Source organism: Notolepis coatsorum (genome assembly GCF_963971535.1).
Source record: "Notolepis coatsorum genome assembly, chromosome: 19".
Taxonomy (NCBI): domain Eukaryota; kingdom Metazoa; phylum Chordata; class Actinopteri; order Aulopiformes; family Paralepididae; genus Notolepis; species Notolepis coatsorum.
This window is the reverse complement of record NC_140183.1, coordinates 57,936,569-57,955,496: the sequence shown is the minus strand read 5'-3', so window position 1 is coordinate 57,955,496 and position 18,928 is coordinate 57,936,569. Positions and strand designations below refer to the sequence as shown.

Sequence of the window (18,928 nt, the reverse complement as noted above, 5' to 3'; positions counted from 1 at the left end):
CACTCGTTCATTCACTGATTCATTCATTCACTCACTCACTCACTCACTCACTCACTCACTCACTCACTCACTCACTCACTCACTCACTCACTCACTCACTCACTCACTCAGGCCCCGTTTAGACGAGCGTTTTGTGAACAGAAACCGCAAAAGTCATCTTGCGGTTTCACTTTTAATTTTACGTTTAGACGAGCGTTTTGGGATGGAATTCTGCGTGCAGACGACGCTGTAACGACTCGAGACGACGGAGCCCCACTGTCACACGATTGGCGCATATGTCACATGACGTGCTGTGAAGACCCGCCCTACTCTGCCTCTGATTCGCAGACTGTGGATGGGGAATGTGATTGCACCAAAGCAGAGTCACTCACAGACAGTGGGTCCACTCACGCCGCGGGACAGATTCGTGTGTATTTAACCCTTTCACTGCCACACGACAGCCGGTTGTGTGATAGTAAAGGGTTAACCTTCTGTCATGTGGCAGTGAAAGGGTTAAAAGTACTGCCAATGTAGCCTTCAGGTGATCTCCGTTGATATAAGTCAGACATACTTGCTTTGTTTACGTCTCGGCTACTGGCGCATACCTGCTACCTGTGACGTAAGCAGTACGCGCGACCAGAGCCGTGACAACCCTTTCGTCATCGTTTTATCAGATTTATACGTTTTAACAGTTTAGACGAGAGCGCAAAGCTTTTGCGTTTCTAGGAATTCCACCCTGGAAGGTAGTCTCACTTTTTTGCGGTTTCACCCGTAAAAACGCTGTTTCCGTATAAACGAAAGGCACATCCGAAAAAATATTTTTGCGGATTCACCTGCTAGCGTTTCCGTCTAAACGGGGCCTCACTCACTCACATACGCACACTCACTCACTCACTCACTCACTCACTCACTCACTCACTCACTCACTCACTCACTCACTCACTCACTCACTCACTCACTCACTCACTCACTCACTCACTCACTCACTCACAGGCATGACACCTGGTCTAAAACCAGTTCAATCTATACGAGAAGATGTCCTTGTTAATAATAATAATAATAATAATACATTGGATTTATATAGCACTTTTCCAAATGCTCAAAGACGCTTAAGACGCTTAAGACACATTCTCACGTTAAGGGTGAGAATGAGTTTGAATTCAGTTTGACTCTGAATTCAGTGGCCTCACTTGCCTGACTGCCATCTTACATCATTCACAGATACAGACAACTGCAGTCCCCTCAACTCAATCCAAGCTCCTCGCTCCCTTTGACGCGTCATGGACTCACAACCGCGGTGACAGTCCCATCCCCCAACCTCCCATCCCTCAGCCCCCACCAGCTGGAGACCACCGCCAGTAATCTGGCAACCTGTAGCAAAGCAAACACTGCCTTATGCCTTAATGGGGATAATTGCAACTAAAACTGCCCAAAACTGGGACACGGTGACCTGGTAGAGAGAAACACACACACACACACACACACACACACACACACACACACACACGCACACGCACACGCACACGCACACGCACACGCACGCACGCACGCACGCCACGCACACACACACACACATGCGCGCACACACACACACACACACACATACACACACCTACACACACACACCTACACACACACACACACACACACACACACACACGCACACACACGCACACAGGTAATACTCACTGCAGGCCGTGGCAGCTAGAAAGGGCCACAAAAGATTGGGGGACGTCCCGGATCTTCCCCTGGTAGTAACAATGCTCCCCTCCCTGGAAGCAAAAGACCAGGCACACAGTTAACACAGCAACACACACAGTTAACACAGCAACACACACAGTTAACACAGCAACACACAGTTAACACAGCAACACACACAGTTAACACAGCAACACACAGTTAACACAGCAACACAGTTAACACAGCAACACAGCATGATTGTAACCCTCTCGGAGCAACGGAGGGTGTCTATCCTCCACGCGCTCGGGGGTTTCCGTCCTGGAAAGACGGTCACGGCACTGCAAGTGATGCGCCTGCTCGGTATGATGGCATCTGCTCACGCGGTGGTCCCTCTTGGCCTCCTCTTCATGAGGAGGATACAGAGGTGGTTCTCCAGTATGAGAATAGACTCGGTGAGGGACAAATGGAAACGGTTGATGGTTCCTTTGTCAATATGGGGGGATCTCGCCCATTGGAGGAGGCCTGGTATCCTCACCAATGGGGTCCCCATGGGCAGCAGGCGTTCACACGTCACGGTCTTCACCGACGCTTCCCTCACGGGTTGAGGAGGGACGTGTCAGACCAACGCAGTGGGGAGCAGCTGGACGATCCATGCTGCCCGGTCTACCCTGCACATCAATGTGTTGGAATTGAGGGCGGTCCTCCTGGTTCTCAGTCTCGGGGTGGTCCTCGTCCCGGCGAGTGGGAACTGCGCCATGACGTAGTCAGGCAGATCTGGGATCGCTTCGGGGAAGCTTCAGTGGATCTGTTTGCGAGCAGACAATCTCACAAGTGCCCCTTGTGGTTCTCGGTCAGTCGGGAAGACCATCCCCCCTTGGGGGTGGATGCCTTCTCAATGTTTCCATGGCCGCCCGGCCTTCTGTACGCCTTTCCCCCTATACATCTGTTGAGTCAGTTGTTGGAGCGGATACGGAGGGAGCGCAGGACCGTGATCCTGGGTGCGCCGGACCGGGGCACAGCGGTGTGGTTCCTGGTCCTGATCCAGCTACTGGTAGCCCCGCCGTGGCCTGTTCCTTGGTCGGCGAGGGCCCTCTCTCAAGCACACGGGTCGCTGTTTCAGCCCCCGGTGATACGCCAACCTCTGATGGTTTGGCTGGTGAGAGGGTAAGTCTGGAGAGGATGGACCCTTCTGTGGTTGACACCATCCGGAATGCGCATGCTCCCTCCACTGTCCCGCTTTACGCAGGTAGGTGGCGTATGTTCCAAGAGTGGTGTAAGGCGGGGGGCAGGGACCCGGTGTCCTGCCCCCTGGATGCTGTCCTTATTTACCTTCAGTCTCTCCTTGATAGACTGTCGGCCTCGACGGTGAGGGTATATGCAGCAGCTATATCCTCTTATCATGTGGGATTTGAGGGTGTTGTTTTGTTCAGCCACCCTCTTGTGAGGCGTTTCCTGCTTGGCGCTCGACGCATTAAGCCAGTAAAACGCTTTTTGGCTCCGAGCTGGGATCTTCAATTGGTCCTCGTCGGTTGTCCTTGGCCCCGTTTGAGCCTCTTGAGCAAGCGCCGTTGGAACAGCTGTCGTTCAAGACCGCGTTCTTGCTGGCCGTCACCTCCGCTAAACGCATGGGTGAGCTTTGTGCTCTCTCGGTACGGCCAGAGTGCCTGTCTTTTCGTTCCTATAGCGGTGCCACTCTGCGGCCTAATCCTGCCTTCGTGCCAAAAAATATGCGGAGTTCTTTCCGCTCCAGGGATATTATGGTTCAGGCGTTTCATCCGCCTCCTCACGCTAGTGAGTTGGAGGCGGGCCTTCACCTGTCATGTCCGGTCCGGGCTTTGGGGATTTACCTCAATGGCGGCGACCCGCCTTAGATGCATTTGACCCGTTGTGAGAAAAAAAAACACCACAGACTTATTTCGGGTCACAAAATAAGCACTGCTGTGTAGCCCTGCTCTGCTTAATGCAGACAGCACGGACTGGACGGATATGACTAGTCGAGTTGCCACGGCCCGTGGGGGATTTTCAAAATAAGAGTATCGCTATGAACCGAACGTTGCTAGCTGCCGGAGCCATAGTTATTATGACTGGAGCTGTGCTTGGGGCGGAAATGAGACCTCTCATTGTTACTTGCCAAACCTTAAATCTGCCCGCCATTGGCGGTTGGCGGGTACTTATTTTGTTCCCTTCACTGCTCGAGCTTTTGGTAAGCTTTGACTGACTTTTACGAAACTCAGAGCATTTCTTGTCTCTGGTTTTCATAGTGGTCAATATTTCGGAGTGTATCCACGGCTCAGCGTGATTTTTTTGTCTGGTGGTTCTTAGCCATGTCGTTTAGTATTGTTGAGAATTTGGTTTTTAAACCAAGCCATGTTTCTTCAACTAGTGTACCACTGAGCTCTTCTGACCAGTCCAGGCTCTCCAGTTCTAGGTTAAAGGCCTCGTACCACTGAGCTCTTCTGACCAGTCCAGGCTCTCCAGTTCTAGGTTAAAGGCCTCGCTAGAGTAGGTTTTGAGGTCTCTAGATGTGACTGTTTTGTGACAGCCGGCCTTTTGTTTTAGCTTTTTGCGGGTACTGAATATCATATAATGATCGCTTAACCCGCATGCTATAACCCCTTTATTGGAGATCTTGGACTTGTCAGAGGTCAGAATGAGGTCAATGGTAGTCTGAGTTGATTCACATACACGTGTGGGTTGGGTGATTAGCTGGCTGAGGCCGTGCAGATCACAAAACCTACTGAATGACTTGAAGATGGGTGCATCTTTTCTCTGCATATCCGTGTTCCAGTCTCCAATACGAATTTTGTCTACATCCTCAACTCCAGCTAAACACCCGTCAAGTGTATCATAAAAGCCACTATGATCTGGTGGTCTGTAGATTGAGCCAACTAGTAGGGATTTCGCCCTTTCGAACAGGATTTCAACCCATACAGTTTCAATTGATTCATGATTCAGGTCAGTTCTGTTAATGAATTTGGTATCTTTATGTATGTACATACAGACACCACCTCCATGTTTGTTCCTATAATTCCTGATTATTGAGTAGTTCTCAAACTCTATCTCTGGATCTTTTACAGAATCGTCAAGCTTAGTTTCTGAGAAGCACAATATGTTTGCCTTACCATTAATGAATAATTGTTTGATTTCATCCAATTAGTTTTTTAGGCTGTTTATGTTGAGGTGGAAAATGTTCAGTCCATTAGAGTTGGTTATTTCATTGATGTTGTCCGGTTCGAAGTATTGTTCATTTGTGATCTGTTCCTCTGTGTGTGTGTATGGGGGGGGGGTCTTTGTTGTCGTGAGTGGGAAGGGGGGAGGGGGGATCGGATCCCAATATCACAGAGTATTTGCTCAACAGGCCTATGCATATGTGAATAATAATGCAGACACAATAATAAAAAGACACAGCAATAACTTCTCATCGTGTGTGTGCGTTTGTGTGTGTGTGTTTATGCGCCTATGTACCATAGAAAGCGTTTCCAAGAAAGCCATGCTGCAGTCTTTAGTGTGTGTGTGCGTGCGTGCATGTGTGTGTGTGCATGCATCTGTGTGTGTGTGTGTGTGTGTGTGTGTGTGTGTGCATGCGTGTGTGTGTGTGTGTGCACACGCGTGCATGTGTGTTTGTGTATGTGTGTGTGTGCGTTTCCAAGAAAGCCATGCTAGTCTTCAGTCTGTGTCTGTGCATGTGTGTGTCTGTTTATGCGCCTATGTACCATAGAAAGCGTTTCCAAGAAAGCCATGCTACAGTCTTGAGTGTGTGTGTGTGTGTGTGTGTGTGTGTGTGTGTGTGTGTGTGTGTGTGTGTGTGTGTGTGTGTGTGTGTGTGTGGTTTCCAAGAAAGCCATTAGGTTTCCTGTATGTATTCAATAGTAATTATAATTATTCATAAGCTTGGGTTTTAATGATGAATTTGTGTACAGTATGTAATAATGTGTCTGGAGCCTAAATGACATGGGTGGTATAAGGACAAGGGAAATATATAAATAGAATATACATCATAAACATCTAGACAGATTTAGACAAATCAGATTTAGATTTAGACAAATCATTTCCGGAAGACATTCGGCGTGAAATCATACAGAGAATGTTCTCCTCTTCCATGATTTGATATGATATGATATTAGCATTTATAATATTTCTGATTATTTGACAGCCTTTCTTAACCCTTTCACTACCACACTACAGAAGGTTAACCCTTTCTAAGGCAAGCCAATAGAATTGTATCGGACCCCTCCCATGTTTTACAACATGAGCTACTGCCCTACTGGAGGTTTAGAGTTCCACGCTCTAGACTAAATAGGTTTAAAAACTCCTTTATTCCGATCTCTGTGTGGCCAGGTTCAGCTCCAACTCCATAGTGAAGTTTGCGGACGACACGTGGTGGTGGGGCTGATCTCTAACAATGACAAGAAGGCCTATCGGGAGGAGGTTGATGAACTGGCACGCTGGTGCCGGGATAACAGCCTACTCCTGAACATTGGTAAAACCAAAGAGCTGATTGTGGATTTTAGGAGAATACAGCAGGGGACACACACGCCACTGTGGATAAACGGGGCTATCGTGGACAGGGTGAGCAGTTTTAAGTACCTGGGAGTCCACATCACAGAGGACCTGACATGGTCTACACACATAGAATTGTGGTGAAAAAGGCGAACCAGCGCCTATATCACCTGAGACAGCTAAGGAAGTTCAGAGTATCGGGGAAGATACTCCACTCCTTCTACTCCGGGACTGTAGAGAGCATTCTGACTGGAAACATCGCTGCCTGGTTTGGAAACAGCACGGCACAGGACAGGAAGGCACTCCAGAGAGTGGTGCGCTCAGCTGAGTGTACTACAGGTATTGCACTACCACCCCTGCAGGACTTATATAACAGGTAGTGATGCACGATATATCGGCCGATATGGCAGTTTTTTTACACATCGGTATCGGTCCGATATCACGATAGGGCCGATATGGGCCGATAAAAAATATATATATAATAATTTTTTTCTTTTTACATGTTTTGGCCTTAAATAGTTTACAAATATCTGTCATTTCTGAAAATAAGTTACAAAAGTAAAAAAAAAAAAAATGCGTTTTGGAAAATAGCTCTTTATTTGATTATCATAAAAAAGTGTTTTCTATACAGAGATATTGACATCTGTAAATATCGGTATCGGCCAGAACAGCAATATTAATATCGGTTATCGGTATCGGCCACAATTTTCACATCGGTGCATCACTAATAACAGGAGGTGCAAATCCAGAGCCTACAGAATTATGAAAGACCCTCACCACCGCAACAACAGCCTGTTCAAGCTGCTGTGGTCAGGCAAGCGCCTACGGTCACACGCTGCAAGAACAGAGAGACTCCGGCTCAGCTTCTTCCCCCAGGCCATCAGAACACTGAACACTGAACTCTCCACTCACAAATACACATGAGCACACACAGACACACACACACACCACTCATGCGGCAACCGCTAAAACAAGCACTTTAAACAAAATGTCACTTTAAAAAAAACAGAATCTTTAGAACACTTTAAAAGAAGGAGGTACTGTATAGTTTAGATACTTAAGAGTAACATTGTAAATTGTATATTGCATAGTAGTGTATATAAGAACCAGTTCTCAGGAACCTAGCATGTCTTTTCTTTACCATGCATATCTTGTGTCTTATCTATTTTATTTTTTCTATTTTATTTTTCTGTGCCTATTTTATTCTATTTTATTATTGTATTTTGCACAATCTATGCGGGCATGACCACCCGCATTTCACTGTATGCCCTGGTATGTACAGTATGTGACAAATAAACCTCTTGATTCTTGATTCTTGATTCATCTCAATTAAACTTTTAAATAGTGCCAGAAAAATGGCAATTATCGAATAACTGATATTTGGTTGTTATATTATCGATATTCGATAACCGATAGGTATACTATTCTAATGTGGTGTTGCCAGACATCCTGCTGTGCAGGTACTTTACTGTATCTTTTATATTGTTTATCTCCTCTGTGCAGGAGTCAGTTGTGTTGTGTCATGTCTGTATGTATGTGTCTGTGGCTGTAGTGTGGGTGCCCAAGACAAATTTCCAGCTGATGGGACAATAAAGTGACTATTTTCTCTTGACCGTCTGTAGTGTGATAGTAAAGGGTTAACCTTCTGTAGTGTGGTAGTGAAAGGGTTAACCTTCTGTATTGTCGCAGTGAAAGGGTTAACTGTTTGGTAGTGTGGCAGTGAAAGGGTTAACCCTTGTTGGAAGCTGACAGCATGACAATGTAACTTAATTCTTTGTAATTTTTCTGTCATTTCATTCTATTTGTAATACTGTATAATGTTTATATGTGTATGTCTGGTATTTTCTTTCCTTTTCTTTTTTGGGGGGGGGGGGGGGGGGGGTTACTGTCAGTCTGTCTGGGGGGGTAATTATGATGCTGTAATTAACACAACACAAGGTGACGTCCCAGATGACATCACTGGTGGCCATATTCAAACTCATTAATTCAAGCTAAATTAATGTGTGCAAAACTGTTTAGAGGTTTCGGATGTGTGTGAGATGATGTGCAAAATGATTGCTTTTTGACGAAGTGCCCCTTTAAGTGTATGTCTCTGTTGGACCTGTAATGTAAAAAAGTTAAATAAAAAGACCCTGATCAAAATGACCATCTAGGCTATAAGACGTTGTAACATATATAGCAAATATCTGTATGGACATGGCCATATTCATATAAGTAGTTTCTTAAACAATCTCACATGTGTGTATGTGTGTGTGTATGCACAGAAGGGAGGTGTGAGGTTAGGTGGAGGTTAGGTGTGCGTGCGTGACTGAGTGAGGAACATCACATCTTGTATTATCCAACCCATCTGTTTTATGAGTGAGTGTGTGTGAGTATGTGTGTGTGTGTGTGTGTGTGGTGTGTGTGTGTGTGTGTGTGTGTGTGTGTGTGTGTGTGTGTGTGTGTGTGTGTGTGTGTGTGTGTGTGTGTGTGAGTGTGTGTGTGTGTATGGGTGCGTGCGTGCGTGCGTGTGTGCACGCTACTTAACCCACGCTAAAGCTGGACTGCTCTGAGCTTAACCCAGTGAGGTCCCTGCCTTCGTGTGTTAACATGGTCCTTACTCTCCTCCATCTCATCCTCTTTCCATCATAACCTCTCCTTTCCTGTGCAGGAAGCCATAGCATCAATTCTAGCCACACTAAACCCCTCTCTCCACCCCCCCCCTCTCTCTCCTCTCTCTCTCTCTCTCTCTCTCTCTCTCTCTCTTCTCTCTCTCTCTCTCTCTCTCTCTCTCTCTCTCTCTCTCTCTCTCTCTCTCTCTCTCTCTCCTCTCTCTCTCTCTCTCTCTCTCTCTCTCCTCTCTCTTCTCTCTCTCTCTCTCTCTCTCTCTCCTCTCTCTCTCTCTCTGAGTGCAGGGCATCAACACACATTTATTTCTATAGATGTGTATGATGTCTAAGTGCTCTGCAGCCAGTGCGCTCTCTCTTCCTGGTCCATCCCTTGCAGCCTAACGGCCATTAGGAAGGAAGCCGGACTCCCCGAGGACCCACAGCTTTTATCAGAGGATCAATTCTGTTCTGTGGCCTCTCCTGGGCCTGCTGCAGTAAGCAGTCTCCGTGGGCAACAGACCTCCTGATCCGCTCACTGCTCTGTCTCCTCTGCTCACCTCAACCCCTACCCTCCCTCCCTGGTGTCCACCACAGCCAGGACAGCTGGAAGCTACCCTCCCTCCCCCCCTGGTGTCCACCACAGCCAGGACAGCTGGAACCTACCCTCCTCCCTGTGTCCACCACAGTCAGGACAGCTGGAACCTACCCTCCCTCCCCCCCTGGTGTCCACCACAGTCAGGACAGCTGGAACCTACCCTCCCTCCCTGGTGTCCACCACAGCCAGGACAGCTGGAAGCTACCCTCCCTCCCCCCTGGTGTCCACCACAGCCAGGACAGCTGGAAGCTACCCTCCCTCCCCCTCCCTGGTGTCCACCACAGCCAGGACAGCTGGAAGCTACCCTCCCCTCCCCCCCTGGTGTCCACCACAGCCAGGACAGCTGGAACCTACCCTCCCTCCCTGGTGTCCACCACAGTCAGGACAGCTGGAACCTACCCTCCCTCCCCCCCTGTGTCCACCACAGTCAGACAGCTGGAACCTACCCTCCCTCCCCCCTGGTGTCCACCACAGCCAGGACAGCTGGAAGCTACCCTCCTCCCCCCCTGGTGTCCACCACAGTCAGGACAGCTGGAACCTACCCTCCCCTCCCTGGTGTCCACCACAGCCAGGACAGCTGGAAGCTACCCTCCCTCCCCCCTGGTGTCCACCACAGTCAGGACAGCTGGACTACCCTCCCTCCCTCCTGGTGTCCACCACAGCCAGGACAGCTGGAACCTACCCTCCCTCCCTGGTGTCCACCACAGCCAGGACAGCTGGAACCTACCCTCCCTCCCTGTCCACCACAGCCAGGACAGCTGGAACCTACCCTCCCTCCCTGGTGTCCACACAGCCAGGACAGCTGGAACCTACCCTCCCTCCCCCCTGGTGTCCACCACAGCCAGGACAGCTGGAACCTACCCTCCCTCCTGGTGTCCACCACAGCCAGGACAGCTGGAACCTACCCTCCCTCCCCCCTGGTGTCCACCACAGCCAGGACAGCTGGAACCTACCCTCCCTCCCCCCCTGGTGTCCACCACAGCCAGGACAGCTGGAACCTACCCTCCCTCCCCCCTGGTGTCCACCACAGCCAATATTTTACCGAACCTAAAACATCCTTTTGGTAACGATTGCAGCTTTGTAAACGACCCCCCCCCCCCTTGATGACTTTGTAAGAAACAAACATCTATATGGTATATACCTTTGATTGGAAATAATAGAGGTTTCAGGCGAGCAACCCGAATGATTTGCGCATATGCATATAACAGTCATATCTCACGATCTAGAAAACGAGACTGGATTATTTTGAAACGGGGCAATGTTTAGTGTGGAATAGCGCACAAATTAAAGTATGTAGAAATTAACTGTTTGTCCCTGTTGGACTATAAATAGTGCCTGTCAAATTAGCCATACTATTGTCTCCATAGCTATAATATAGAACATACGATGGGTCCGCAAACATAGTGAAAATGGTCAATAACGCTGGCGCCAGGTAGTAAAGATGGGAAAACAGCGTGGCAGTCAATGAGTTAAATGGTAAATGGTAAATGTTGCATTTATATAGCGCTTTTATTGAAAGTGCTTTACAATTTGTTCCTCACATTTTTACCCATTCACCCACACACTCACACACTGACGGCAGAGGCAAACATACAAGGTGCCAACCTGCTCATCGGGAGCAATTAGGGGTTAAGTGTCTTGATCAAGGACACTTTGACACGCTGCCCGGGAGGAGCGGGAATCGAACCGAGAACCTCTGGATTACCAGACGACTGCTCTACCTCCCGAGCCATACTAACCTTGTACTGTCTTTTACTAGTATGCACTCTGCTACTAAGGATTCTACCTTGCCTATTTTACTACCTACTATGCGAATATACACTCAAGTCTGTACCACTCAAGTTCGACACTGTTTGATGAACAATATCACTGACCATTAGCTGACAGAGTTGTACCCTTCCTGCTGACTTGTTGTACATAACTTGTAAGTCGCTTTGGGTAAAAGCTTTAGCTAAATGACTAAATGTAAATGTATATGGGCCATTGACCATATACCGCCTGAAACACCAGACAAGTCATTCGTCAGAATTCTTAAAGCTGACTTGAAATCGGGAGCCTTTGCATTTTACTGTGTCCTACCAGTTTTTATTGCTTTCATTGCTTTATTATGTTTTTAATCTTATATCCTGCACCATATTGTTTTGTTTGTGTTGCTTTCATTGCTTTATTATGTTTTTAATCTTATACCTTGCATCACATTATGTTGTTTTTATCAACTTGCTTGTGAAGCACTTTGGTGCCAGCTGCCGCTGCCTGGAAATGTGCTATATAAATAAAACTGTCTTGACTTGACTTGACTTGAATGGCATCGTTTTAACCTGTTAAGCTGTAGGAATATTTCGCCTAAAGGTACATGCCTAAGTAAATGGAAGATTGCTCCACTTCTGCAAGGTCAATTTGCATGTTCTTGGTATCTAGGAACATCTAGGGACCTGGGGGTATGTATTTCCAGTGTCAGAAATATTGTGTCTGTTACTAGGCTGAGTAAATTGTAATGAAGAAAAGGAGAATATAAATTATGATTTATGATTTTTGCATATTTTTATTTATTTTTTTATCTTTCTTCCCCTCCTTTTTCCCAAATTTTTCTCCCATCCCACCCTTCCTGATTGTTGCGTACTTTCCCCTACTGTTGGTCCGGGAGACCGGAGACTGTCACATGCTTTCCTCCGACGCATGTGCATCTTTGATCATGTTAAATCTGCGTGGTACGAGAAAATGCTCACTGAGCTCATTCACCACCTTATTGAGATCATGTGCACAAAAAATCTAAGCAAATGAATAAAGGGAAGATGATTAAATAGAAGGATTTGTAGATACAGTAATTAATGATAATCGATTTTAACTATAAATTCATATTTGACCTTGAACTTGACCTTGACCTTATTATGGCCAAATCATACATCTATGGATAGGGAAAATGCTCCTCTTTCCAATGGCAGGGTTGAATCTGGATTTAGTCATTTCCTTGCGGTTTTTACGATAATTAGCATTTTCCGATAAATTCGTATTTCCGATAAATCGTATAAAACATTGGTAAAAATGAAAATATACACTTTGACTACTGTTTTGATAGGGTTATGGTCTTTACTCTTGGCTACAAAAAAATATATTTAAAAACATTAACGATTCTTTGCCGACCTCTAGTGGCTCGGGTGTGCATTTCTTTTAATACAATATATAGATAGAATTAAAGCCATATTTGTTGCCTGTCGATTGCCCTTTCAGGTGACAAAATCCGTTCAGCGGTTCTCGAGTTACATGTGAGGCGTGCCCCAAAGTACGCAAAAGTACACATTACCACCCCCGACTCCCGGGGCTCTAGCTCCGTCAATCATTTGGCGATCTCGAAAATCTTTGCACAGGGTTGTAGCCAATGAGTGTGGCTTTCCAATGATATGATAATTGGGGATCTAATACGGTCTCTATTGATCGATTTATGATAAAGAAAAGCAGCGTCCCCCTATAGGGGGACCTTAAGGCTCATAGTTCAACACATAGTTGATTGCACCTGATTCAGTGCAGCTGTGCCTATGGTAGCTGAGTCTATTTAAGTTTGAGTCTTGCAGGGTTAGCTGCTTTCTCAGTTCCTTTTGTGTTGGCTATCCTTCCGGTCAGGCTTTGTTATATTAACACTATAATCGCCGCGGACGAGTTTTCACGTCATTCCGAGCCATGCTCATTCTGCCGAAGACGCCGTAACTCGTCTTTGATGTCAATATTTCAAAAATCTGTCATCGAAATCATATTTCCTTTCCGGAGCCCTGAGACACACTGCTGATCTCCTCTCAACTCTCTAGCGGTTCAAGAGCGCCATCTGGTGGCCGATCGGCAGATCGCCAACCGGATATTAACCTTTGAACCGGTAGTGCTCATCCATATGTGGTCCGGCCACTCGCTATAGCTCCCGCGACTCCATCTTGAAACACTGGATAATAGATCGCTCGCCCTAACTCAATAAACAACGTTATTTGGACGTATATACTATTATACAACCTGGAAATGGATCGGGCATTTCTACATCCCATAATAGAAAAAAATCTGTTCCACGCTCATCTGCCAGCGGCGCGAGGAAGCCACGGTAAGATTCAGCGTTATTTTCTAACGTATTCTATACTAACTGATCTGATGAACATATGACCCACTCTGGATGAATCATCTAACGCTGCCCACGGAATTATAAACGATCCCCCGCCCATCCGGTCATCATCAGATGATGCGTAGAAACTTCTAGAACCACGTCCAGTTGAAACTTTTTATCTCGCACAGATTCCTACCAAACTGTATTTGATCCTCAATATAATGCATTTAGGGCTATAAATCACGTTCTGAAGAAAGCTGCAGAAAACGATAAAAACATACTTATACTTTAGACCATATTTTAGTATGAATATGTGAATGAAAAAGTTTAACGTTGCTACACCCTGAACAATACATATAGGACATTGAATGGGCCATAATAATGGCAATTTAGCAATAGAATTTAAAAAGTTATAGCCCTGCAAAGAAGGGGAACTTCTCCATAGACAAATAGAGCTGGCGAGGGATGGTAAATTATGAATTTAACCCATGGCGATTAAAGTGTTAAAGTGTAGTTCTGTTCTCTGCCCTGTTCAGCATTTAGCCTTTCTCTGTAGCCATTCTGGTTTTAGCTACTGGCTTATTTAGCACTTTATTTTCTAGTAGCTGAGACTTTATTGTAGTGTTTATTTTCATGAAAGTTTTATTTTGTTTCCTTTTGAACTGTCATTAGTCCACTACTACACATAAAGTCCCTTAGTGGAGGTTTATTGTTATTTAAGTTCTTTGTATGAACTTATTTTCAGTTTTTCTATAATACCTCTTTATTGAGTGTTGTCCTGTGTTTTGGACTTGATTTATTTTATTGAATTTTTTTATTGTTTACCCACTTCTCCTTAACACATTGACTGCCAGCTATTGGCCTCATCCTGTTCTAGCCAGGCCACGCTTTAAAATAGGAGTGCGTCACCTTGTTTGTAGAGCTATATCTATATTCTATATTATAGCTATGGATACAATACTATGGTCATTTGACAGTAACTATCTTCTGTCCAAGATGCAAAAAATTATATATTTTTTCATTAATACGTTCGCGCGTTATCCCGTGGTGAATATAAGTATAGTTTTCGGAATGATCCAGGCTAATTCCTGGGAGGCTGAGTAATAGGGCGCAACGTGAATTCTACTAAAAGCATTGGCGTTTCATCCCTGGACACGCTACTATTTCCAAATCAAATGTATATAATAGGTATTATGTTTCATCATGAATGCATGAAAGGGGGGGCGGGGGTCGTTTCTGATGCTTTGATTGCCAGTAACGGATTTCGTTGTGAACACTACACAAGCTGATCAGCTGGATCGGAATGAAAACATTGCAGGATCTTGCTGGAATTGACGTCAGATGTTCCTTACCTTAGATCAGGCTTATTCCAAAAAGAATATTCCAATTGTTTGATCGCCATCTGGTCCATCTGATGTCCATCTGGTCCGCGACATAATCCAGCACAACACATGCATCGGGGGCATTTGACGCGCTTCAATGTGACCGAGTGAACCTCTAGGCTTCCCTGTACTAAAAAACTGCGCCCGGAGCGGTTTAAACGTAACACACGGTCTGGAACAGGGTTTACTGCACTCTCGATACTGCCACCTGGGAGGATCTGGCCGGTACTGCACCCTCGGAATCCCAGTATGCCTTTTAACGGCAACATACAGGTCCCTATTGAATAGAATATTAAAATCGGAAAAAAAGGGAAAATGGACCAAATACGGTTGTCGGCCAAACACGTATATAAACGTTGTTGGCGGGGAATGTGTTAATGTCTGCTTAGCAGTTCAGTGGTTATTCGTTATATGAATAACTTAAGGAGTCCCTATTATTTGCTAGTGACCCAGCCCTCACACATTAAGAATTAGACAGGTACTCTCAGACTTGTACTTGAAGATCAATAAGCAATAACAGAAAAATACCAAGGCACACTTCTGCCATGGCCTGCAGTGAGTATTACCTGTGTGTGTGTGTGTGTGTGTGTGTGTGTGTGTGTGTGTGTGCGTGCGTGCGTGCGTGCGTGCGTGCGTGTGTGTGTGTGTGTGTGCATATGTGTGTGTACTGTATGTGTACTGTATGTATCAGTCATGGTGAGGATATGATTTATGTTTCTGTGCTGCCTCTCCTCTCTCTCTCCCTCTTCTCTCTCTCTCAATCTCTCTCTGTATCTCTCTCTGTATCTCTTTCTCTCACCCAATTATGTCATTCAGCTATCAGTGTGATTCCAAGGATAGAGGATACAAGCTAGGAGCTAGGATCCCTGGGATAATGATCCCACATGCCCCACTAACCCTGCCTCTCTCTCTCTCTCTCTCTCTCTCTCTCTCTCTCTCTCTCTCTCTCTCTCTCTCTCTCTCTCTCTCTCTCTCTCTCTCTCTCTCTCTCTCTCTCTCTCTCTCTCTCTCTCTCTCTCGCTCGATCTCTTTCTGTACAACCAGTAAGAGCAGATAAGCAGACTTCAAAGTACTGCTCCAATCATGAGCAGAGAAATAGAAAACTAGAAAAGACAGACAGAAAAGAGACTGTTTAAGGATTAAAGGTACAGGAGGTAGAGAGAGAGAGAGCTAGAGAGAGAGAAGAGAGAGAGAGAGAGAGAGAGAGAGGGAGAGATAGGTAGAGAGAGAGCTAGAGAGAGAGAGAGAGAGCTAGAGAGAGATAGGTAGAGATAGCTAGAGAGAGAGAGGTAGAGAGAGAGAGGTAGAGAGAGAGCTAGAGAGAGAGCTAGAGAGCCAGAGAGAGAGAGAGGTAGAGAGAGGTAGAGAGAGAGCTAGAGATATATATGTCAATTCATGTCACAAGAAAAGGGACAACCAGTAGGACACATATACTGTATATACATGTACCATGTTTTACTCACCGCACCATCTCCGTAATTTCTTTTGATCTTATATTGTTATGTTGTTTGCTGTTTATGTCATAATTGTGCTTTGGCAACATTTGTGAAATTTCATGCCAATAAAGCTTTTTGAATTGAATTGAATTGAATTGATAGGTAGATATAGTTAGAGAGAGGTAGAGAGAGAGGTAGAGGGAGCTAGAGAGAGAGAGCTAGAGAGAGCGCTAGAGCGAGCTGTAGAGAGAGAGGTAGAGAGAGGTAGAGAGAGAGAGAGGTAGAGAGAGAGAGCTAGAGAGAGCTAGAGAGAGAGAGAGGTAGAGAGAGGTAGAGAGAGAGAGCTAGAGAGAGAGAGAGAGAGAGAGGTAGAGAGATACAGAGAGAGAGAGCTAGAGAGAGAGATAGAGAGAGCTAGAGAGAGAGCTATTTATAAGTGGTGCTGTGCTCTACTATTCCAGTGTCTTTCCTCCTCCTGTCTCTCTCAACCTTCTGCTCCACTTCTCACTAAGACAAGAAACACCCAAAAATACAGCAGCACGGGTACATCCTGCGTGTGTGTGTGTGTGTGTGCATGTGTGTGTGTGTGTCTGCATGCGTGTTTGTGTGTGTATGTGCGTGCGTACGTACGTACGTACGTACGTGTGTGTGCACGTCCGATCTGTGATCTCCACAGACCTAGATACGAGTAATTAATCATCTCTAAAGCAATCTGGACAACAACAGGAAGACAATGGACAAGAGAGAGAGAGAGAGAGAGAGAGAAGAGAGAGAGAGAGAGAGAGAGAGAGAGAGCGAGAGAGAGAGAGAGAGAGAGAGAGAGAGAGAGAGAGAGAGAGAGAGAGAGAGAGAGAGAGAGAGAGAGTCGGGGTCAGCCACTGTAAACAACTGGGACAGCGCGCCCTCTGAGTGTCTGTAGAAGTTTAGTTAAGTTCACTTAGTTAACCCTTTCACTGCCACACGACAGAAGGGTTAACAGAAGTTATTTAAAAAAATTTTGATTATCTTTTCCCCCCTCCTTTTTCCGATTTTTCTCCCATCCCACTGTTAGTCGTTATGCCAATTCCCCACCCCCTTCCTGGTTGTTGCGCACTTTCCCCTACTGTTGGTCCGAGAGGCCGGAGACTGTCACATGCTTTCCTCCGACACATGTGCAGCCAGCCGGCAGCCAGCCTGGCCGTGCAGATTCTCACTGGGAGAGTGTAACGTGTGGGAGGCCGCACTACCTCTCTCCAGATCCTACCCTCGCTGAGCAGGCGCCCCGACCGAACTGTAGGGGTCGCTGTCCACAACGCCCAGGACCCACCCGCCAGCTTTCCCCACCCCCTAATACTGCCAATTGAACAGAAGGGTTAACAGAAGGTTAACCCTTTACTATCACACTAGATAGTAAAGGGTTAACCTTCTGTGTATTGTCGCAGTGAAAGGGTTAACCGTTTGGTAGTGCGGCAGTGAAAGGGTTAAGCTAGACCCAGGCCTAGAACTGCGCCCTGAGAGAGGGAACTGCGCCCTGAGAGGGAGGTTTGCCCTGAGGTTCGAAGGGTCAACGTGGGTATCAAACAGGAGGGAAGACTGTCAGGTTCTATTTCATTATGGCTTACGCTCAGCATCAGTTGCATATATCTCGCTTCAGTGGATATGCACTGAATAAATTTCAAAATGTACCTTTACATACCAACATCCGTCTGACCACACCCCCATCTGCTGCCTACATAAGCAGGGGTGGGGCCACACACTCATCTCCTTCTCAAATTTCATCCACAAGGAAGTGCCTGTTATATACCCACTTGACGTGGAGAAAATATTTAGTCTGAGGAAAGGAAAACAGAAGAACAAGGAGATACGTTGACATTATATCTTTATTTTCTCTCTCACTATTTTCGAGAAAATACGGCGATATTGGCTTCGTCACTGGAGTGTCTGGAAGATGATGATCATTCTGTGTGACCTCCACCGGCTTTTCGTATTAGGGGCTCGCGCCGCTGACATGCTCCCCAACTGCAGTCCTCCTTGCTGCGGCTGGATGGGTTTGGCCCTCCGGCCATGCAGCTGGACTGTGGGAAGCACCGACTGTTGTGATGAAGCGGTGGCTTCCAGGGTGGGGTAAGTACTGTTTTGCTTGCAAGCTCTGGTTGTCTGTTGATGCTGTGGGGGTTAGCTGACAATTTTACGAACGCCGGCCCCAGATTGGGGTCCTCTGCTCGGCTTTTTAAGCGGCGGACGGAGGATCTTGGTCTGAAGCCCATGATGGTCAACTAGTGGGCCGCGACAGAGGCCTGGTTAAAACCCGGGATTCTCTGGACAAGCGGATGCTTCTCTGTCCCGTGCAGGCCCCATCTTTCACTTGAGTGGAAGTACACCCTAAACGAGGAAATGTGGGCATGGATGTTCGTTATCGGAAGATCCATGTTCAAGTCGGCTGCAGCCCAGATGGGACTTGTGCCGGCTCCGCCGTATGTCTGGTAAAATCACTGTTGTAAACTGTGTTGATATTTCTTTTTCTCTTCTCTCTTAAAGATGAGGAGGGTTTCAGACGGCGGCCTGTCTGAAGTGTGGCTTGTTATGTCGTTGTGTACAGTTCAGGTGATAGCTGCTTAGCTTGCGTGCTAGTTGTGGCCTACCTGTTAGCCAGTCAGTTGTTAGCTGCGGCGCTAGCCTGTTGTGTCACTAGGCTAGGAAACGTTAGC

General features: G+C 46.4%; 1 protein-coding gene across 1 annotated transcript in view; it reads right to left on the bottom strand.

Moving 5' to 3' along the window:
- The window catches only part of adam22 (ADAM metallopeptidase domain 22), a gene marked incomplete at its 5' end in the record, with an annotated part of 200,552 nt that overhangs the window by 121,459 nt on the left and 60,165 nt on the right, over positions 1–18,928 (bottom strand). Inside the window, one exon of the mRNA XM_084336828.1 lies at positions 1,669–1,751. Coding sequence (XP_084192954.1) covers positions 1,669–1,751 — 83 coding nt within the window. The remainder of the gene's footprint in view (positions 1–1,668; positions 1,752–18,928) is intronic.